Below are 23,882 nucleotides of genomic sequence, written 5' to 3'. Positions count from 1 at the left end.
TTCTCAATAATCTACACGTGTTGCAGTTACTTCCTACTTTGCGTATTCAATGTTGCAAGCTATGACTTCTGCTAATAATCTGCTTGACGTCGGACTGTGGTGGACTTTCTGTGAAATTCCAGTGTATTCTGTGTTTTTTTATAATGGTTTTATCGCTTTCAAATAACTAACAAGTGATAGGGTAGCAATAAAATGGAACTAACATTTAGGTATTTATTCTGCCAAATAGAATATAAGAAGATTTTAGTATGTGTGCATATATTCTGTTTAGAATTATGGTGTCATATATCAGAACGTTTCAACATGGAACATTCTGCTTATGGAGTGATGGTACTGTAGATATAAAAAACATAGTGAAGCATTACATTTTGATATAGGATCTTTAAAAATCAAATTGTTTGACTTCTCCACCAATAGGACTGAAGATTGTCCTTTCCTTGTAAAAGTGATAAAAACTGGATACCGTTCCAAAGCTTGGTAATGATGCCTCCTGGCGCTTTGATAGACACTACATGCCTGAAGTCAAGCCTGTATGCTGGTTTCTCCCATCACCAAATAAACTAGCTGGAACAGCAAACTTTGTGTAACTTTTTATTGTAAAAGTTATTAACAAAAATAGATTGAGAAAATCTACATTCCTTCTCCACAAAATAATAAATTCAACTCTTGCTTCACATGGGAAATACATAAAGGGTTATTCAGAAACGGATAATTGACATGATAACTGCCTAATATTTGCTGTTTAGTCCTTTCTAAACAGGTCCCACGTCAATGAATACACAGGCCTCTTGCTCTGTGTCAAAGCAAACAAACTCAGAAATGTCCATTTGCTGTCCTACCTTCTTGTAATTATATATATATATAGTGCCCAAAAGAACTGGGCAGAGGTTGCTCCTCAGATTCTTCCAGTATGTGGAATGGAAACGTGCCAGTTTCTGGGAGGAGGCAGACGTGCACCAACATAAACAAAACAGCAACTGTTCCAACACAATTCTGTATTGTCTTCTGGCTAAGAATTCAGTACTGTAGAACAATCCCTTAATTTACATTACTATAAATGGGGAAAGTCTCCTGTAGCATAGAGTACAAAGGACGTGATGCATCCATTCTGGAACGGTGCCCCCAAAATTGAACTCATTAATGCATTCTTTCGGCTTTTAACTGGTGTTAAACTGCCTCACGAATGTACGGCTTAACTGGAGTGATAAACTAAGCGCCTGTTCCCTCGTCTTCACTATAATCACTGTCACTGTCCCTTCCAGGATGCTCTGGCATTGCGTGATGTTCTTCTTGATCCACAGATCCAGTCTCCATTTTCTCTGTAGCATATTCTCCATCCTTGCTGCTGGGTTCAGCGATGGCTTCTGTTTCCTTCTCACAGACCTTTAAAACAGCAGCTTGTTTTTCACTTTCTTCTGTTTCTACCGTATGCTTTCCTGCTGCATCCTCTTGCTCCATATTTTCTGTAACATCTGCTGCCCTTGTGTCACTCGACTTTGGTGAGGAATGTTCCTCTGAAATGGATGCTGGAGGATCATCTGTATTGGGCTTTTGTGAGACGTGTTCGGTATCCACTTCCATTTCCTCATTTTGAGGAGGAGGATCCTTTTGCTTGGATACAACAGGCGGTGGCAGTAGACTCTGTTACAGAGGAGAGACACAATTGACATAATCAATGTAATGCAGATTCATCCTTGTACTCGTAGCATTAAAGGGACACTGTAGACACCTTAATAATTTCATCTCATTGAATTGGTTATAGAGCTTGGAGTCCCCAGACACTGTCCCTCCATTCAGTGTGAAACCGCTTTAGGGCAGTTGAGCACTAAATAAGTGTCCCTGGCCACCCACAGTCCGGCCCCTTCTAAAGGTGTGGCTAATGCAAAAGATTATACACTGCTTTGTAGTCATACCCTTTATACTGTCAGTTGGAGCTCTGATAGGCTAAAAGTAGTCAGCTGACACTCTCAGCTGCGCAGGTTAATACTTCCTCGTAGCCAAAGCAGCACAAAGGGGGATGCGCTAATAGGGACTCTCATATAGCATTAAAAAACAAAATATAAAAAACAGCTTAATTCTGAATGAAATGATGGTACCAGGGGACTCCCGGCACTATAACCAATTTAATGAGACACCATGCCTACAGTGTCCCTTTAATGAATTAGTTATTGATGTATCATCGTTATTAGAGTTTTTATTATAAGGTATGGATTATTCAACTATTGCATGCAGTCTGTACTTGGCTTTCATAAAAGGCATCTTACAAGCATCATGACAACATACATTCCTAGGTTATGGTGCAAGGAGGTCCCTTGTCTCTGCACATAGAGTGCAGCAAATTTGCAAAAACAATCGCTGTAGCTGTAAGTCTACCAACTTATTCAAGTATCCACTGCCAACACAAGTACTTGTACTATACTGAGAGACCGTTAAAAAAAGAAAAACATTTTTTTAATACCATTCTGCAAAGAAGCCCAGGAAATAATGGCGTATATTTAAGCATATTTGTAATGCATTACAAATGGGTTGGCACCACCTTCCAAAAAAACTAAGTAATATGTACACTAGCATTTCCACGTTCTGGTTTTGATTTAGTTACAGCACTGAATGAGCAGAAAGGGTGAAAGACAGTCAGACGTGTCTAGTTAAAGAGTAAGTCTGGATATCCCTGGAAAGACACAAACATTTTCCATCCTCAGCTGCACACAATCATTAGGATTAGTGCACCCGCAGCACATTCAGACTGCTGTGTAACCCATTCCAAGACTCTGCGGAACGATTTACTGCTGAATGGCTGGTAAACTGCCAAGAACAGGAGGGGAACTCCTGCTGCCGTCTGTCTGTCTTGTTCACACAAACAACATTTTTACTGCATAGGATAGAAGGGCTGGAGCAGCCGGATTTATCTAATCGGAGTTCTTGTAGGACGAAATGGCTAATCCATAAGAAACCATGTTATCACATAAGGCTGCACCAAGCAGGCTCTAGAGAACTTTATTCTCCGAGTCAGGAACTAACAATCAAAGGGCACTTGAGGCTGATGTGATTTCCATTTAACAATGCACTAAAGCAGTGGTTCCCAACCCAGTTCTCAAGTACCCCCTAACAGTCCAGGATTTAGGGATTAGCCAGTTGTTTTTTTATTTCTTCTTCTTCTAAAAACACCTTAGATACAACAGGGTAATCCTTAAATCCTGGATTGGTAGGGGGTACTTGAGGACTGTGTTGGGCACCACTCCCCACCTCGACATCTGCCCGGGACCTCTCGGAGCTAGGTCATCACTGAGCCAGCCCTGCAGAGCCAAGTTCAGGAGAGCTAACGGAAGCTCCTGTTTAGGAGTTTCCAATTCTCCATAGTCCGTAGTGATTGTAAGGAGCAGTGCTAAGAGGTCAAATTTATAAAATGGTGTGACTAGCTACAAATGGGAGAGCACAATAACAACTACAGCACACTTTAGTGGTTATGATGAGTGAAGTGTTCCTTTAAAAGAGATTTGTCTGCAAAGTTTCCTTGGCAGCAATAAGACAGAGGCAAGACCACCAACCGATATTTAGGAATAGCACTGAGCATACCAACGCAATGCTTATCTGCAGTATTTATTTTCAAGCTAGGTAAGCTACCTAAGGTTACGTTTTAATATATACGTTATTCGGGTACCTTCATTGAACCTACATTGGATATTGTGGAAATTAGGATTCTGTGTTACCAAGAATCCATCTTGGCAATAATAGCCTGAGAGTGCTGGGTGTATGTTAGCCCATTGCCCTCAGCCAACGAATGCAATGTATGGGTGCACAGATCCTCACTTGATACAGAAGAATAATCTCCACACAATCAATTCAGCCCAATTCACCCACATGCATAGTACCATGACCACTACTGTGGGTTGTTATGGTGTTAGCGTAAGCTAGTAATCTACTAACATATGGTGAAATGGAACAATTATCACTTAATTGTAAGAGTGTTAAAATATAATAAGAATCTCAACGATACAGCAGCTAATGCCTAACTTTAGATTCAACTCAAAAGATGTATTGCTCCTCCTTCCTTCTTTAAAAACAAGATCAGCAGTTTGGCTCCTAATACTTGAAAACATTGTACTAGAATCACAGAACACAGCGTTAGAGAAGAAGAGAGCTCTGCGTTCACTCATGTTAGCAATGCGATGTTGCAGGGCGAGAGTTCAGAGCAGGACAGTTAATAAAGATACACAGTTTAGCTATAAATTAAACAAAGACTCAGCGGCGGCCTTTGTAAAGCGTGGCTTGAGATATCCCAGCAGAGGGAGTACACCCATTAAGGGAATTAAAGATGATTATGACAGACATTAGATTATGATGATGTATAACAGGAGCTTGCTGAAAGACAGCACACACCGCAAAGAGGTTTATCTACTAAACTGGGAACTGCACGTTAGGCCAACAGCTTTTAACATCAAACTTTTTTTAAAGGAACACTCCAAGCACCATAACTACTACATCATGGGGGTGCTCAGTTTTCTCCCCATGTAAATAGTCAAACTTTTTTTAATGGGTATGAAGGGAAAATAATCCAACCCAGAACCTGAAACAATGACTGCAGTCTAGACATTTTCCTTATGGCTTGTCATTCTAAAAACGGAAGACTAGAAAGCTGGCCTCTGGGCCTTCGGTGTTGTCAACGGTCCTCTAATACGACATGTTGCCGTAGTAGGAATTGAACAAACCATTTTCTCATCAGCTAAAGACGCGGACAGCAATTTGTAAAATACAGTGATGTGTGTGTATATATATATATATATATATATATATATATATATATATAAATAATTGGATGGTCTTACCTGGCGATAATGCAACTGCTGACTGCTCTGCATCATGTGCATGTACATATTGTACACAAAGCTTGCCATCTCTGGCATGTTCTTAATCACTTGGGCTGGGTAGGGCAGCAAGTCTCCATTCTGCAAGATAAAATAAAGAGAAACAGTCCATACACAGGTAAAGATGACTCAGTAGGAACCTCTTACAAAAACCAAAACAAAAAAAAAAGTGATCCTTTATTGGGTGCTCCAAGTCAATGGCAACATTTTGGCTTCAGTCTAGGACGTTTGATAAAGGCTTAATGGGAGACTTTCTACTGGAGAGGTTTATTGACTGTTTTCTACGTCATTTTTAATTTGACTTCAGAAGGGATTGAAAATTTGAGTAGCTATTTGTTAGTGTGTCGGGGCCTTAGTGATGGAACTGTAACATGTTCTGTGAATATGATGGGATTCTACTCAAAGTTCACGTGCACGAGGCATGTCGAGAAGATGGCAGTGCCAACTAAAGGAAATGCAGTGAAAGGATGGCTGTTTTTAATTATTCAGCTGCATCTCTCACATGGAAATGCTTCCAAAACAATAACCATGGCGAGTAAAAGAAAACCGTTAGAAAGAAAAAAGCTGAAGACTCCACACTCCACCAGTTCACTGTAGATTTATTCTACCCTGAACTGCATGTGGAGTCAGCAGATTGTTGTCACTGTGGGTGTTAGAACAAGTTCAGTTAGTAGATCAGTAAAATCACTGTGACCATATAGAAGGAAACGTGAACCATCCAATGGGTTTAATGTCTCACCCGGTACTCCATCAGAGACCTGTTGGGACAGAAACTCCTTCATTGTCAGTGCTCTAATAGTGAACGTTCTTTTAGTATATTGCTATCTAGTATGTTCCTATTTTAGCCGGATGCATAATGGTTATATTCACGGTTTATTTCTGTGAGTTCAGTCATTTGTTTTTCTCTTTCAATGTTACTTGTGACAGACCATGAGATCTTGCATTCCAAACAGATCCACCCAGTTCTGGAAAAGCAATTAATTCTCAAAGCGGGGGATCTTCCCAGTGACCATATGGCTTACTAACCACTTTTCTAATTTCTCAGTTAGTAAAAGCTGGTGAACGCCGAGAGTGGCCTAGAGAGCTAGGTGCTATTTCAGCATCTTCCTGTGAGTGCCCACCACTCCATACCATGCAGTTCATTAATTACTATTGATAGAGTAGATGCTAATGGTCCTTACCTTTCTCTGCGTGGGGTAGGTCTCTGCTGGGAGAATGTGCAGTTGCAGAGGGCGAGCGGTGAGCTGGCTGAAAGCTGGTGTCAGTTCAAAACAATTCTGGAAAAGGGAGACTCGTGCGAAGATATAGAGACCAAGGCGAGCTCTGGACATTGCAACCACTAACCGTCTGACATCCCTGTAAGGAAGAAAAATTAACAGATGACATTGTGCGACAAGTTTAGAACACATGGGGTTAATTACTAAACTAGGAATTGTAAAGTTCAGGTCAAAATATCGGAATTGTGTCTGGCTTAGGGAGTAATCCTGCAAAGTTTTGAAAGACGTGGTATGATCAAAGTGTTAGTGGACTGCAATAGTGCTTCCGCGTTTTTTGAAAGAATACTCTAAGCACATACCTCCTATTGCTTATTTGTGGTTATGGTGCTGGGAGTCTTGGGGTGTCAACTATTGTGGAGACTGCACTTTTGAATTACCAGGTGCTAATACTTTCACCTGGATTGGTTGTTATAATAGGCTACGAGCGAATGGCTAACTTGCTCCCAGGTGATAAGGGCCATCCAGGTTGGATAGAACAGCATTTGGTAGGGCAGAACTGCACAGAACACACCAAAATGTAAAGAAAAGGGAACCAATGAGCTGTAGTGATTATAGTGGATAGAATTCCCATTTAATGTGCTAGACTGAATACTTTTGACAAGCTTACATTCGGAGTAAGACTGGTTTAATATAATGACATAATACAGATGAAACGACAGGCTAATCAGGCAGTAGATTAAGTCATAGACCAGAGATAGGCAATCTTTTGGAAACGCTTTGCCATAGTAAAACATTGAAATCCCTTAGTGTGCCGACCCTATTTTTTATATGTTGAGGAATTGGGCTTGTGTTCCGTAAAAGTTCAGCAGATGCTTTGTAAGGTGGTATATGTGTATGTGGTTTTGAGTATTATGCATGTGTTTTTGAGTGTACGTGGACTGCCTGTTGTGCTATATATGTGTGTGGGGTTTTGTGTAGGGTTGTGTATATGTTATTTGTGGAGGACTCTTCACAGAAATAATGTTTTGCCCCCCACCCACCCTCTCGCCTTCCTTTGGCCAGGGGCAAAATATTTTATTGATCCCAGTTGCTCCAGTGGCGGAATGTGCAGACTGCACCTTCTATGGGTGCAGATCCATTGTGGCTCTCACTCCATTAAGGTGCTTTGCCAGCGAGTCAAGCATTGCCATGGTAACCCCCCCCCCAAAACGCTGGATTACGACAGAGAGTCCCCTTTGATGCCTGCACCCACTGGATGTGAAGACTGCAGGCTTTCTTGTGCTCTGGTTGCTGGGGCGATCATCTGATCTCCCTATCTGGAATATTTGGGTTGGCAGTCTCATGTGCCCAATGTTACTGACCCATTTTATCCTGCTGCAGTCTATGTTACTATTAATTTATTATAAATAGGAACAGGTGGAGACATTTATTTTTGGACACCCACACGTCTATATTCCGGTTTACTTTAATAGGTGCAAGAGCATTAACGGAGAGTAAATGTGCAGGACTGGTTGCAAATGACAATACTGTCTGCTTGGCAACAAAGCGCACACTTTACATTCTGAGGATAAGGCCGTTTAGGTTTTCCTTTAACCCCTTAAGGACCAAACTTCTGGAATAAAAGGGAATCACATGACATGTCACACATGCCATGTGTCCTTAAGGGGTTAAACCAATGTGGAAGTTATGTATACAGAACAACGTTGATGCAAAATGTGAGGTGGTTGAATGTAAAGATCCCACTAATTGTGGCTAAACTGGAAATTGCTTCTAGCTCAATACTTTTTTCTTGCATCAACAGTGGTAATAAGGACATGTGAAAGGCAGAACTTGTAATGTTTTCCTGTATTACTATGTAACTGCGTGTGAGCTTTGCTTTTCAATTAAACTTTAGGAAAATTTGTCTAAACTCTGGCAAAGCCGTTAACAGCTGGAGATGTCTGGTTTTGAATGGACCTGGTATGTCTTTCTGCAATCATGCAGCAACTTGTCTATTCGAAATTTAAGAAATCAGTTCAAAGGTGCCACACGCCGAACACATCTAAATAGAATGCCTTGATTATCACTGTACACCAAACTTCATCAAGACAGGTAGAGGTGGCTTGTTGCTAGGGTACGATAAAGGGATTTGTTTAACTAAACAAACAATCCAGGACAGGCTTTAGCATGTTTGGAGCGGATAGTGTACGGGCTGTACTATTGGTTACTAAGAAGCAAACACACTGTGTTGTCTGATAGTAAAACCTCATGTATCTGCATACAAGCCTGGCTGATAGCTGATCGTGCAGAGGTTGGCAAAGTGATCTTTTGGCTGTCACGGTGAGTGTTTTGTAGAATACGGTCACTTACCTGATGTGTCCCACCATCTTGGTCCTGACAAGTGACAGGATGATATAGTCATTCTGCTGTCCTTGGAATCGGTCCACTGTTGTAACCTACAGAAGTAGCGTAATAAGGTGTCAACATATATCTCTCTCTCCGTTAATCACTTACACAGATCATCATTTCAATAATGGATTTTAACACACATTGCTGATTTATTACCTTACTGGGCTGTCCAATCACTGGGTTATTGCCACAGCGCTGATTGATGATGTCACGAATTAAGTGTTTTTGTCCGTTGTATGTGGTCAGAATACTGATGCGATTAGCTGGGTATCCAATCAGGCGCATGTACATAAACAAAGCGACTGCGTACTCTGCCTCTGCCAGATTCTGTAAGGAGACAGTGAGCATTAGTATGGTTCATACACACAATAAAAAGATCCTTCACAAACCATGTATCAGGATATAGCCATAACAACTTCCAGACTGCTATGTATTCTCACTTGACAAAGTGAATTTAAGGCCAAAATAAAATGGAGACATTTTCCAAATCGGCTACTTTGGCTGCAAAGCAATACCAAAAGCACTATAACCACTACAGCGTTACGTAGTAGTTATGGTACCAAGAGTGCCCAGGTTCATTCCCTCCGCTACTTCCCATAGAGAGCCAGATGTGTGTGAGGTCAGCCCCAATGTGCAGGGCTTAGCTCATTGGCTGAGAGTGATCAGCTGACAAGCTCCTTGCTCACTATAGGAAGGAGTGGAGGGTCTGACTCTTTACAATCGGGGTGTGGAGTGGGGGGGAGGGGATCTTTTGAAATCTCAACAATTCTTACTTTAGCGAATAGCTGGAAATATCAGTTGATTTTCACAGTTTAGTTTAATAAATTATTTGAACAGAAATCACAGTACCTGGTAGAAATACGGGTTGGGTTCAGATTCCCCTACTCCATTGAAATCTTCCACGTTTATAAGCTGGAAGTCGAACTGAAGTCCAGCATTGGCTGATCGGAACTCTGGGAGCAACTGCACATGAGGGAGGTTTCCCAGGCTCTTGTACCGCCAGTTGTACAGATTGCATAGGCTGCCAGAAAAGAGGAAAAATAATAACTACTATTGCATTTCAACAATATCCAAAAAAATCATTCAAAACAAGAATGAAAAATACAAGCTCTGTTTACAGGATACACCAGAGCAATGGCCCCTTCCACTGGACGCCAAATCAGGGGTCGAAGAAGGAGGAAAAAAAAGCAGTGTTTATCCGAACGTGGGACAGAGAATACGGTTAGCTTATGGTTTTAGAAGATTGATGCTGCATTGAAAAATAAATGGGCAGTTCCGTGGTCCAAAGTAAAAGTGTGGCAGTCACCATGGAAACCAGCTGGGACATTACATTGGTGACTCCACCCCTTTTCAGAACAGACATTTTTTTTTTTTTTATACATAACAGCCTCTATATTCCCATATTAGTCACAGCTGATGTTTTTCTTACCTGGCTCGAGCTCTTCCTTGGGCATCGAGATCCACCGTTGGCACCCCTAGCCGAACAAATCTTGTGAACAGCGACTGTTCCATGTTGGAGTATTTTTGGAAAGCCATGTTCTTGATGACAGGAGGCAGCTGGTGATGGTCCCCAATCATGATCCAGCGCTTTAACCTACTGAAGCCATCCTCCGGATTCTGGGAATAAAAACAGGCTCAAGTGAGTCGGCAAACCCATTCTAGGTATTAAAGTAATGGGAATTTGTTGTAAATGCTTTATGTAAAGACAGAAGAAATCGTACAAAAAATTAAATAGCTATGGAAATTAATATTTAAAGGAAGCACACACTAAATAGGTATATCAGTTATTACTATCATTCATAGCACACAATAGTCACTGGATTACAAGCCGATATAAACTAGTTTATTTTATATACTCTAACATACATAATATAAATACCACAGAGAAAACCTAGCCAGATCCTCTGCATGTATGAAGTGCATCTAATTTAGAGAATCACAGTCTCTATTTTCCAAACTAGAAGAAAAAGAAACAATAAAGCTGTCCAGTAGCATTGCAATAATAACGTAATCCTACAATAAATTGAATTGTTTCTATAAAATGTATACAGCTTTGAGCATTAGTCTCACGCGGGTCCTCAGAGTGAATTAAAATGTATATCATTGAATGAACATCTCATCCCATCTGTGTTGGGATCTGCACAAACATGTTGGGCTATATTCATTAAACGGTTACCCGTGGTGAATTGTGTTTTACCCATTTCTACTTTAATGGTCTAAATTCTGAAGGGTCTCATTTCACCACAGTTAGCCGATTAGTTAATGACCCTTTTAAACACTTTGTGATTTGTAACTCGGAACTTGAAAGCAGTCATTCTGAATGTCTGAGTCAGCAGCCAAAACTGGATCACTGACTAGGCCCCAGACAATTGCACCCATTAAATTATTTATAGCAGCTACTCTCGAGAACATTTCACACCCTAATCAAGATGTTCTGCAGAATTTGTTTTAACATATTCTAAATTACGGCTGAAGAATAGATTGGCTCACCTAGCTAACAAAATTCAAACAAAGTTAATCCGTGTCTATTGGTAAATAATAACTGCCAGGACAGATCAATAACTGAACCTTCAGTGTAATACATATATAATACACACTATGCAATATGAACACCAGAATGTCTCTTCTGGGAATAAGCAAAAGAAATTCGAAAAGGTAAAAGCGCACACCAAAAAGATGAAAGATGGTTACCTGTAGTTGGATATAGTGACTGGTAACTGTTTAGTAAATATTCCACCCTTTTTGTATAAAGGATATGTTCATATCTTCTGGGAATAAGCTTATTCTTTTTACGTTATATTTAATGGGAAACCATTTGAATGGCGTAAGCTTTTTACAGCACAATTCCGTTCTGTAAAGTTTGGAGTTCTAGGTCACAGCTCTAAATTGTACCTGCAAGAGTAGGGGGATGAAAGTCTCAATTTCCAGTATCTGAGCAGCCTCTTCCATCAGGATGTTATCATACTGCAGGGAAAAAACAGGAACCAACAGTCAGTAAGAAAGAGGAGCAAGAATCACTTGCAGCCATCTATTCAGCCAGAACCATATCCAGCAGCAGAATACATGGGTCATTTAATAACAGGTCTATGTAAGAGATCCAATGCCAACTATGCCAGAATGTAGATATGGCCCTTTTAATTGACATTTGGGGATGAAAAACAAACTGCAAAGGAATTCACTCCAAGATAAATACACTATCTGCTGAACTACACACATATTTAGCAATTTGATGAAACGGTGGGATTTCTAGCGTTTGTCTGATATAATATGACAGCTTATACTTCCCACACTAGTCTCTTTTCTAGCCGTAAATAGATACTGTGTGGAAAGGGATGCAGGGAACACAGCGCCTTCCGAGTGTCCTCATATCCATGTAGTCCTTATCTTCAATATTGTATCAACACTACACGGATTGGAGGACACTCTGAAGGCACAGCTGCCCTGCATCCCTTTCCATACATATTTAGCAATGTGTCTGTGTTTTATATAGGTACAAAATAAAAGGACAAATATAGGAGGAATCACGAAGAGCCAGAGAGAGGACTTAAAGCATCTGTCACTATACATTGAGCTGGAAACATAACCAGCATATGTATATAGTAAAAGCTATACTAAAAGGGACACTCCAAACACCCTATCTGATGGGGCCCTGCACACCCAGGCTTAGCTAGGTGGCAGGAGAGTCTGGCAGTATGCGTAGTGGTGGAAAGTACCTGCCATGACCAACATAAGTTGTCAAACCATTCCTAAACAGTCTATTTAATCTTGGAACGTGCCAGGGCACTCCTGGCACCATAACCACTGCAGATATATTAGTTATGGTGCTCTGAGTTTTCGTTTAACCAAAGTTTACCATTTTACCAACTTGGCTCTTAAAAATGGATGTGGCGGCTTTACCTGCAGCCATATGATCTCCCAATTCCTAGAAAGTAAATGCATGTAAGGATTTGGCTACTGCCCTCTATGTTTGTTAAACCCATTAGGCTCTCGCATTGCATTTTGCATACTATTAAATATTACAATGTTAAACTTTTCATCAGGTACATCTGTTAGCAGCATGGCTGGCTCAATATTAACATTCAGTTTTATTCTGTATAGAGTGAATACAAGAATATATTCCCAGAGGTAGACCTCACAAGGGGCAGTTCTGCTTTGCTATACTGAACAATTGGAATGTATCTCTTAATATTGTGGTTTACTTTTAGCATGTCAATTGTTATTTCCTACAGACTTTCATTGTTCAAAAACCACTTGGATTGTGGCCGTCATCACTTTGCTGCTCTATTGCATACCTTGAATCCTAGCTCCACGAGATCGTGGCGTTTTAAAGCAGCATGTGTACACGTCATGGCTATTATCTTTGCCTCTTTCACCAGGAGGTATTTTGAACGATCCAACCCACTGCGCAGTAACTCAAAAGCTCGGAATTCCTGAACAAAGCAAAACAAAAGGTAAGTAATTTGAAGGCTTCCTACATCACACATCCATTACACCCGCACAAAACTAGCAAGCATTCGACTCAGTCATATAATAGGGGTTGCCTCTGAAAAATTGCAACAGAACTATCTAAAGTATGCAGACAAAGATATAATTCATTGTGTGTCACGAACAGTTGGAAAAGTGAAGAAAACAGTGGCACACAATGAAATGTCATATTCATCTTGCCAAACTGTACAGCCTCATTAAGTTATTCTTCCTCTTTACTGCAAAATGAGGAAGATAAGAGTTTGAACACTAGACAATTGTGAGTTCAGTTTGTATTATCAAATCATCTATAAACATATCTTACAGAGTATATACCTTTTCTCTTTCTGTTTACTACGAATGTTAGATCTCTAAATACACGCGTTTGGATTTAAAGCTATAACGTGTTAACATAGGTTTTTGAGTCTGCTGAAAAAGCACCATCTAGGGGTACTAAAATAGTGTCCCACCAATGCTAACCAGTCCATTCATTTTCATCTGTTTGGTCACAGTCCTTGAAAATCCATAATGGAGAGTTGGAACCAATCTAGGGAGCCTTGCATATAAGGGCCTGTTTATTAAGGAGGATCTATAAAGTTCCTGTGTGCAATACAGAGCTAGTTAGCATGCCAAAACAGGAAGCCTCTACTCAAGGGCTTGTATTCAATTATTAGTACCACAGCTGGGGAGCCTCGAGTATATCATAATGAAACCAATAACTCACCACTGCAGGGCAGCTGGAAAACGGTGTCCTATACCTGGCCCATTCATGCAGGAGAGCTACAGAATGATAAATGAGCATGGGCCACCACCAGGACATAGCTTAAACAATTTAAAGCGCTCTTTTGCTCCTTACTGCACTGACTAAGTACTTCATAGAAAATAATAAATCTCTCGTTCGTCTCTGATGGAGGCAGATCCACAAGTGGAGTATTTCCTGCATGGGAGGAGTCTACAGGGCTTTTGGGGATTGTACCGCTCCAGTTGGAGGATGCACTATTACACAACCAATGGATTATTTCCCCCTGAAATGTTATAGATGTAGATATGTCAATAAAGGGGCTTATTTCTAAGATAAAAAAACTTGCACAACGGTTATATTGTAAACAAGCTTCCAGCTGATAGTAGCCAGGGGGAGGGTGGTGGCAGTGCATTCCTGGCTCAATGACCACTGCATCAAGCTATAGTGGTTATGGTGCATGTAATGTTCCTTTAAAGGTACCCCAGGAAAGGACTGGCATTCATTTACATACATTGACGCACAGGTTAGATAAAGCCGCAGCTGTTTTTTTTTTTTATGTGTCATTGTCTATATATTTAGCATCTATTTTACAAAGGCAATTCAATCAGTTGTGCACTACATGAAGCTTCTAAAGAATGCATGTTAACAGTTTAGTATAACATTTAGGAATGAAAGTGGATTGCAATATTGACTTCAGCCAAGTATCAAAATGTCCTCTTCTTAATTGCAGGATTGTTTTACATACATGCTTGGCATCCAGGAAGGACTATTTATACTGTGAAAGCTATCTGGACTCACCTCTAGCTGGGTGAAGATCTTTTTGATGTGTCGGAAGCACCCTTCCGCCAGCTCCATATCCTCCTTATAGGAACCACCCTTGAAGATGGGTTGTGGGGCGTTCAGGAAGTATTGGTGGAAAGGGAAGAATTTAGCAATGTCACTCACATCCGGAGTATGTGTTGGTTTAGCTTTCACCTTGCTAAGGTAGGCCTCCCAACGTGACATAATCTGCGAAAATAAACACAAAAGAAATGTGTTATATTAGTATAACAGTCCTCCATGTCTAATCGCAAGGCGCAAAAAAAGGTCTACATTGTAAAAATAACATAATAAAGATCCTAAAATATTCAGACACCAAGATGGTCAGAAAGACTTTCCTGCTTGGAAGCATTTTCATCAAAACACAGTTTGTTTCCCCCCAACGATTTCAAAGTATAATCAGAACTTTATTGTTACGTACATGTTTACAGCTGTGTTGTGGGCAGTGTTAACAATCTAGCACAATCTGGCATGAATGGTTTGTTTTATTTCGGTACCAGCCCTGCCTGTGGGGGGGGGGGGGGGAGCAAAACGATATTCGGAATCTGCCACCTTTGCAGCCACTAAGAAAAATAACATCCAGTGATCAACACACAGTGCAGGTTATTCAATAAAGTGAGAATTCAAGGTACAAATAGTCAGACTAGAAAAAGTCAGCTACGAAGCCAACTTGACTACTCTGCCATTAAATTTGAAATCCACCTTGAATTCTCACTGTAGTGAATAACCCACGGAGGACTTTATTCCAAATTGAAAACCCACTTGGAAAAGTTCTCCGACTTTGCTGTAGTCACAGATTTGGTTTTCAATTCATCTAATATGTTGGAGTGTTTCCACTACTCCCAACCCTTCATCTGTGCTGCTCCAAAAAAAACAAAAAAAACATTCTGCTCTCTTAGTGCAGCATACAAATGTATTATGTTTATTTAAAAAAAAAAAAAAACTGTTCTACCAAGACAAACAGTTATCTGGATATTCTAGCAGGTTACAGCCAGACACTATAATCCCAAACAACCAGTACCTGCAAGTCACAATAATGGTTATGGCATACCTCATTATAGTAAGTGCCAATTACATTATATATAGAAAAATGTTTAGTAAATTACAAAGACGAATTTTACAACACACAGTGTCAATCAATTCCAAATAGACAATCGATATAACAGATATTAAAATGTATCTAAATAATGGGGGAACAAAATACTGACTGCCACTTGCACAGACTTAGAAACAAGATACATATTTCAACAGGGTTAAGGACTGAATGACAGGGAACAGCAGGAGAACCCTACAGTTTATTTTCCTGCTCTGCATCACTACTCGCTAAGGGAATGCAGGAACCCAGTGAATGATGTCACTTTGTTCAGATGCCAATATGCTGGCAATGAAGCCATGTCAGCAACGCTAAGGAATATAGGTACTGGTTATTTGGGCAAGTATCTCCCAGCAGTCAATTGCATTACTAAACAAGCAAGGCAGGACTGGAGGGAGAGTATAACAGCCACAAATCACCAGCGGTTGGACATAAGTAAACGTATAACCGCTTCTAAAGCAAATAAATATATATTGTAATGTTTTAGGATAAACTATATATATTGCCTTGGGAATTGTTGGAACATAATGTGAACCAGGCATGAGCGAGTCACTAATTATCATTTTCAATTGGAGAACAATTTTTTTTGTATGAGCATATTACAACTTGACTTTCTTTGCCGTATTTTAGAGCAATACTTGCCCTACAGTCTGTAAATAAAAACAAACCAAGTATTATCTAATGGCCACTGTTTCTGTGTATTATATATATAAATAAAATGATATTGCATCTCTTTTGAATCACAACAATCACTAATTTGTACATATACAACTGTGTTTTCTTTTTAGATAGTTGTGTTTAACATTTGAAATGGCAGGTGTCTATAGACATAAATAACGGAGCTACCCTCTGAGCGTATATACATACTGCCGATTATTTATTTCTAAATAACCCCCCAAAACATGTTGGCCTATTTATAAAGTGCTAGACTGTGTGATTTCTGCAAATGTTTATTACAAGCTCATCTATTGCCTTATGTTACAGCTTAGTCTGCTGTTAGTTTCTAATCCCCTCTTCTATAATAGGCTGAAGAAACCGAAAGCAGGGGACAGTTAAGTATCAGTGTACCAAGCGATATATTAAATGGAACTGGATTAAAGGGTTAGTCTAAACACCATAAACAACTTTGCATCAGATCACGGCGTAGACAGTGTCCTGTACTTTCTTGCAGAGATTGCTTCGCACAACTCTGTTTACAAAACTGTTAACCGGGCTTTGTAGAATCTGACAGCGTGGGCATTAATACATCTCACACTATGCTTGGTGCTTACTAGTAATATTCTATAATACCGCAATATATGCATTATCCCTCTGTACCCGTCTTTACTGGTCCTTCTCAGCCTACTCAAATATTCACACATATAGTTTCACCCCTGGGATCACTTCACTTTTGAACCTGATTTTCAAGCTCACACAAACTCCCACGGACCCCCTGAATCATTACCACTTATTTGAACTTGCTTTCGCATTGATGAAGTATACAACTCACTACCGAACATGTGGCCCTTTCAATAATCCAATGACAATAACCATTCCATCTATCAGTTCAATGAAAGCAAAGACCTGGTCTTGTGCAATTCTCAGTGTTAAAAAAATAAATAAATCAGACCTGGCACCAGTCATTTTGCCTGTTTGCGAAGGACACTTATTATTTTTCTATTATCACTCCTAGTCTTTACTTTCATCAAAATGCTGTTCTCTGCACATACCAGGCGTCTATGAATTACAGTGAGTCCAGTACGCAGACATTAGTTTTATTTAAGACTTTCTATCTAGATGCCTTAGGTTAGTGATGCGGTGTATGGAGAAATTTGGCTAACTCAATAGTGCTTTGATCCACTAAACGTATTGAATAATCTAGACTTGTTGCCTTTTTTGACTAACTGGAAATCATTTTATGGTTAATAGTTTATGTCCTGGTTTAACAATAACACAGGATTATTGTAGGCCCCAATCACTTATCAAGCCCGCCGGGTTGTATCCTCTCAATTCCACTTTAATGTAACTTGAAACGCAAATAACCGTCTTAATATACTGCCATGTAGTAACATAGTCTAATACAAAGATTAAACTCACAGTCAAAGCAGCAGCTCCCATCTGCATGATCAAATCGCTCTCATTGTATTGGGGAACACAGAGCATGGAGGAGAGAGTACACATCTTGCTGGTGGTCTCAAATTAGATGTGAGATGAAGGGTAGTGAGCATGTTGTTACTGTGACCATAGCCAATTAATGGGATTTTAGGTATTTCATAAAATAAACGCTTACAAAACTGTCAAACACAACAAAAGTGACGGGTAAATGAGAGATCTATATTACTGGACACTTGGCGATATGTGATTAATATATTAAATTTCAAGACTCGTGCACACATGGGGAGCAGATGTCTGGTTTTTGTTTTCTACACAAATGAACGAGGGCTACGCACCTGATACAAGAAGAAGTGGCCAGCAGTCTCACACGTATAGGACACATCTCCTGGGACTCCTAAACTCTCTTGTAAGCGCCCCACCTCCTTGAGCAGCTCCAGCCTCCTCGCCAACACATAATTCACTCTCCCATATCTGGAAACATTACATTTACATTAACAAAGGGCAGCATTTATACCAACATACAAGTAACATACATATGATCCTCAGTCACAGGCACATAAAGCAGTACAGAAAAACCGTGCCCAGAAGTAAGGTTTGTGATCAGAGACCACTTAATCCTGAAATAGCATTGGATTGATTATATATCCTAGAACCCGATTAGTATACTTCTTTATAATGCTTTCTGTACATCCTCTGTCACTGACTCAAAGAAACCGTAAGGGCTGAAACCTAAGTAGCTTGCACAGCAACCTTTGACCTTGGCAATCTGCCTAACATTGAGTGATTATATGCAAGAGTTCCATCTATCTAGGAGTTTAAAGGAACACTCTAAATATCAGCACCACTGCAGTGGTTATGGTGTCAGGAATGCCCTGCGCCCACTTATTGTATTAAAACAGTTTGAATTCTGACCTGTGCTAAGTCAGGTACTGAGTCCCTCCTGCACTACAGCCTTCAGAGAACTAGTAATTAGTGCTTAGGAGCTTCCATTAGCTCTCCCAAGTTAACCCCTGCAATGCAGAACTACTAAATTGGCTGAGAGCATCAGTTAATCCTGCACTGGCAGGATTAGCGCAGACAGACCGCTTTCGGCTCTCTGTAATCCGCAGTGGAGGTGGGGAACTCTGCCCAGATACTAAAACGATGTTAACAGCACAGCACCTGCAAATAGCTATGCGATGGGTGTTGAAATGCATGCTCACAAAATTCCCGTAATTTAAATGGCCAGCCCGGGAATAAGATTCCTAGACAGTTATGATTTAAATGATGTGTTCAGACAACCTAAAGGCCCAAAATCAAGCTACATAAAATACCTCCAAACAAAACTAAGTGGGATGTTGATATTTCTAGGAATAAAGTTGATACCAAACAAAATATTCCTCATTAAGATACACAGAATTTATCTTCGAGGCCGCTGACTTACGGATATTGCTGCTCACACAACAACTGAGTTTTGGATGACATATAGAGATAATTTAAAGGGACACTGCAGGCACTGTAACAACTTCATCTCATGGAAGTGATCATAATGGTGACTCTCCGGGCACTGTCCTTCCATTCAGCAATAAACGGTTTGAGTTTAGGACTTATTTTTGTATATAACATAAACTCCCACTACTCCAGGGCGGCAGCAATGACTATACTACACATCAGCCCTAATACATACAGTAAAAAACAAAGTTACCCGCGCACAATCTCAAATCCTCGTGCACATTAAAAAAAAAAAAACACAAAAAAAACTAGGTTTTTAGTATCACTCCAATGGTAATTTAGTGTAAGTATTGGGGCTGATGTGTACTATGGTCATTGCTGCCGCCCAGGAGTAGTGGGAGTTTAAGTGCCGGACTTATTTTTGTATATTTTACTTTTGATCACACAACCATGTTACAATGCTGCCGCCCAGTCGACATGTTCCCTATTAGGAGTTAATAAGTATGTAGGGGTTTACAAAAAAATAAAAATAAAACCCCTCTGTCTCATTTTTATTTTCCTGAAGCTGAAGACAGCAGGGTGAATTTGTTAGGTGAGTCCTACGCTAAGAGGTTTGCCTTGACGTGGGAGGTGAACTTGCATTTAAATAGCCATTGGAGTGATTCTATAAACCTCCAGTTATTTAAATAGTGTAGGGATTTGGGATAGTGTGCAAGTAACTTTTTTTTTGTTTTTAAAGAAAGGATGGTAAACAAGAGTCCGCAGCAGCCTATCCCTGCTGTGCTGCTTGGTCTGATAAGGAAGTGTTAGCCTGAGCAGCAATGGGCAACTGTGATTGAGTGTCAGATGACCACTGGCAGCCTATGACAGCATATGCATTGTGTATAATCTCTGCCTTAGCCATATGTCCATTGGAGGCCAGGCTGGGGGCAGCCAGGGACCCCCATTCAGTGTTAAACTGCTTGAAAATGGTTTAGCACTGAAAGGAGGGACAGAGCCAGGTGACTCCAGGCACTATAACCACTTCAATTAGATGAAATGGTTATAGTGCCTACAGTTTCCCTTTAAGGTGTTAGCATTCTTGATGTCGGCAGCTAACCTGCTGAAATCTTTCTCTGTTTCCAGTTCTTCTTCCCCATGGCCCAAACGCAGAAGGTGCCTCTCGTCGATGTCTAGCGCCATAATCTTCTCAAACAGCTGGTTCAGAGCCTGTAAATTGATGGTAACAATAGGACAAGGATGGTTACAACATGCATATGAGCTAAAGAAGCCTGCCAAGCACAGCTAGCATGTGAGACAAGAAGAGCTGAAACTGCAGGAAACTCCACCAAATGCATTCACCCAACTAACAAACAGATGGTGCAAGAAATCCAAAGCCCGGTGTTTGGTGGGTGAAAATGAAAATAAAATTGGCAGAAAAAATAATTAAAAATAAGGCTGAAGGAGATACACAGTCAGAAAGCGAGCAAGAGATTGATATGTAAAACAAGGCATATTAATCAAACAAAGAATAAAATGATCTAAGACACTATTATTCTAGTCCGTTGAATCATGTGAAACATTGGTTTCTAGGCAGTTAATTTTACTAATCACTATTTCCCTATGTTTAATTATACATTCTACAATTAAAAACAACATTCTAATTGGGGATATTTAAATATACACAAGTGCAATGAATTTTCAGGAACCCAAACAAATCATCTTTGCTCATGTTGCTGTCAAGAGATTAGAGTACACAAAATACAAAGTGATTTGCTTTTTATCACACTATTACGGAGATTTGACCATTTATACGGGATGCCCTGGCAAACATAAATAAATGGCATTTGTATCTTGTAAGTGGCTGTCTCTCCCGATCTAAAATAAGAATTAATGAAGCGGCTCGTACAAAGTGCACAGTGTGCACTGAGGGAGGGGACATCACATACCAACGCATGAGAGAGTCGGATATCACTGCAAGCGAGTGGGAAAGATTTTACAATTAAGACGAAATAGAATAGTACTAAGAAATAAAAGGAAGAGGCTGGGACAGAAGGAAAGAGAGGTGATGATTATGGGTTAGCAATAGGTTTCTGCACATCTAACCCAACAGCATAGGGTTAACAGGTATGTGTTTGGAATCAAAGGATTCCTACAATATTTTACTTTATTCCATGATCCTATTATTTGTCACAGTTCTATTGCAGATTACCACAAATAAAAAAAAATGGAACTCAGATATCAAAAGGTATTGCAGGTACACTAGTGACACCAAATTGTTTAATGGAGGGGGGCATAGCCTTTATCATTGTATATGGATAAAAAGGCTGTGTCCCAAAACACACGCACTCACTCATACACACACTGCATTCATACACACACGCTGCACTCATACACTCACGCTGCACTCATACACTCACGCTGCACTCATACACTCACGCTGCACTCATACACTCACGCTGCACTCATACACTCACGCTGCACTCATACACTCACGCTGCACTCATACACTCACGCTGCACTCATACACTCACGCTGCACTCATACACTCACGCTGCACTCATACACTCACGCTGCACTCATACACTCACGCTGCACTCATACACTCACGCTGCACTCATACACTCACGCTGCACTCATACACTCACGCTGCACTCATACACTCACGCTGCACTCATACACTCACGCTGCACTCATACACTCACGCTGCACTCATACACTCACGCTGCACTCATACACTCACGCTGCACTCATACACTCACGCTGCACTCATACACTCACGCTGCACTCATACACTCACGCTGCATTCATACACTCACGCTGCATTCATACACTCACGCTGCATTCATACACTCACGCTGCATTCATACACTCACGCTGCATTCATACACTCACGCTGCATTCATACACACACGCTGCATTCATACACACACGCTGCATTCATACACACACGCTGCATTCATACACACACGCTGCATTCATACACACACGCTGCATTCATACACACACGCTGCATTCATACACACACGCTGCATTCATACACACGCTGCACTCATACACACGCTGCACTCATACACACGCTGCACTCATACACACGCTGCACTCATACACACGCTGCACTCATACACACGCTGCACTCATACACACGCTGCACTCATACACACGCTGCACTCATACACACGCTGCACTCATACACACACACTGCATTCATACACACACACTGCATTCATTATACACACACTGTAAATAAATATTCAATTAATATATTTTTTTTAGGATCTAATTTTATTTAGAAATTTACCAGTAGCTGCTGCATTTCTCACCCTAGTCTTATACTCGAGTCAATAAGTTTTCCCATTTTTTGGGGGTAAAATTAGGGGCCTCGGCTTATATTCGGGTCGGCTTATACTCGAGTATATACGGTAAGTGGAATATTGCAAAGCTAAAGGAAACTTCAAACAGCAACAAATCTCAGTCAACACAACAATGGTGAATGGTCCAAGATCCCACTAAGATTAATGTGTAATAGGGAGGGTACAATTCATAATTAAAGCTGGTCTATTTTTTTTTTAAACATAATAATCTATTATAATAATTGTAGATTGACAATAGGAGAAAAATTGTATTAAGTTATTATATGTCTATATTTATATTTAATAAAATATTTTAAAAGAAAAAAAAAGGTATTGCTTTCAGGACAATCATTTTTTTTATTGTATTCTCAATTATTTATATGTGTTAAAGAGATAAACTCTTACTAACTATATAAAATTATAGCTAAGATATATGTATGGTAAGCCCAGCTAAATTCCATGCTTTAAGACTTTCTATTGGGACCGTGTCCGATGTCCCTCAGTGTTGGGTTGGGCTCCTCCTCCGACAACAGTCCATGAATGGAACCTATGGCACGCGCGACGAGCACCTTGTGTGCATTAGGCCTTCCCCAGAGTAAAGCATGGAATCAATGCTTTCCTGTGGGGATTTATAAGGTGCTGGACATCCTCATGTAAAGCAAGCTTTGCAGCTACAAGGCTAAAATTACAGGAATATTGTACTCAATCTGATTGAATTGGTCTAAGTTGTCTGGGTGCCTATAGCATCCCTTTGATGGCCGGGATAACCAGCGGACATATGATGTATAGGGAGTTGTGAGAAGCAACAGGGGGATAAGGCACTAGAATTCATTTTTTTAAGTCTAATGCAATTGAGCAAAACAAGGCCCATAAAGTTCACTCTCGCTCACTCTAAGCACCATCTAGTTTTTGACCTATGCCCTTCCTATGTGCAGGGGTCAAAAATACAACACATAAACTGATCATGTCTATTAAAGAGCAATGCTGGACACTCTTACCTGGTTAGAATGTGTAACTATGAGCGTCCTCTGTTCTGGGAAGTTATGATAAAGGTTGGAAATAATCTGAACGGCCACATCCGTTTTTCCTGTTCCGGGTGGACCAACAACCTTAAAGAAAATAAATATTGACAAAGTGTTTTTAAAAGTGGAATTCCTTCATTGCACCTTTTTTTTTTTTTTTTTTTTTTTAATAAATCACAGTCCTATATTACAGCAGAAGATGGTTAAGAAATACTTTTAAGGAGAGTATTAGTCATAAGATAGTCGTGTGGTTGGAGAAAACAGCCAAAAGGATTATTTTCAAGAATTCCACAATGATGAATTCAGGAACAATCTGAAGGCTGAAAGGCGGCCAGGATCATGAGGCATGCTTGTCAACTTAAAATTGTTGGGGTTTTTTGTTCGTATTTTTTGTGTCCATGACAGAAGTAAAATTAAA

The 23,882-nt window shown here is 40.2% G+C and overlaps 1 protein-coding gene across 1 annotated transcript in view; it reads right to left on the bottom strand.

Moving 5' to 3' along the window:
• Window positions 1–578: 578 nt before the first annotated feature.
• The window catches only part of AQR (aquarius intron-binding spliceosomal factor), a 70,413-nt gene continuing 47,109 nt past the window's right edge, over window positions 579–23,882 (bottom strand). The window contains exons 23-35 of the mRNA XM_063440073.1: window positions 23,441–23,551; window positions 20,210–20,319; window positions 18,015–18,150; window positions 14,472–14,681; window positions 12,760–12,897; window positions 11,360–11,431; window positions 9,897–10,084; window positions 9,317–9,488; window positions 8,624–8,794; window positions 8,429–8,514; window positions 6,044–6,218; window positions 4,824–4,943; window positions 579–1,641 (exon numbers count right to left, since the gene is read on the bottom strand). Of these exons, the coding sequence (XP_063296143.1) occupies window positions 1,210–1,641; window positions 4,824–4,943; window positions 6,044–6,218; window positions 8,429–8,514; window positions 8,624–8,794; window positions 9,317–9,488; window positions 9,897–10,084; window positions 11,360–11,431; window positions 12,760–12,897; window positions 14,472–14,681; window positions 18,015–18,150; window positions 20,210–20,319; window positions 23,441–23,551 (2,121 nt within the window). The 3' untranslated portion in view covers window positions 579–1,209. The remainder of the gene's footprint in view (window positions 1,642–4,823; window positions 4,944–6,043; window positions 6,219–8,428; window positions 8,515–8,623; window positions 8,795–9,316; window positions 9,489–9,896; window positions 10,085–11,359; window positions 11,432–12,759; window positions 12,898–14,471; window positions 14,682–18,014; window positions 18,151–20,209; window positions 20,320–23,440; window positions 23,552–23,882) is intronic.

The sequence above is a fragment of the Pelobates fuscus genome, chromosome 13, assembly GCF_036172605.1.
Source record: "Pelobates fuscus isolate aPelFus1 chromosome 13, aPelFus1.pri, whole genome shotgun sequence".
NCBI lineage: Eukaryota > Metazoa > Chordata > Amphibia > Anura > Pelobatidae > Pelobates > Pelobates fuscus.
Note: the sequence above shows the minus strand (reverse complement) of the source record. Positions and strands in the feature narration are given on the sequence as shown.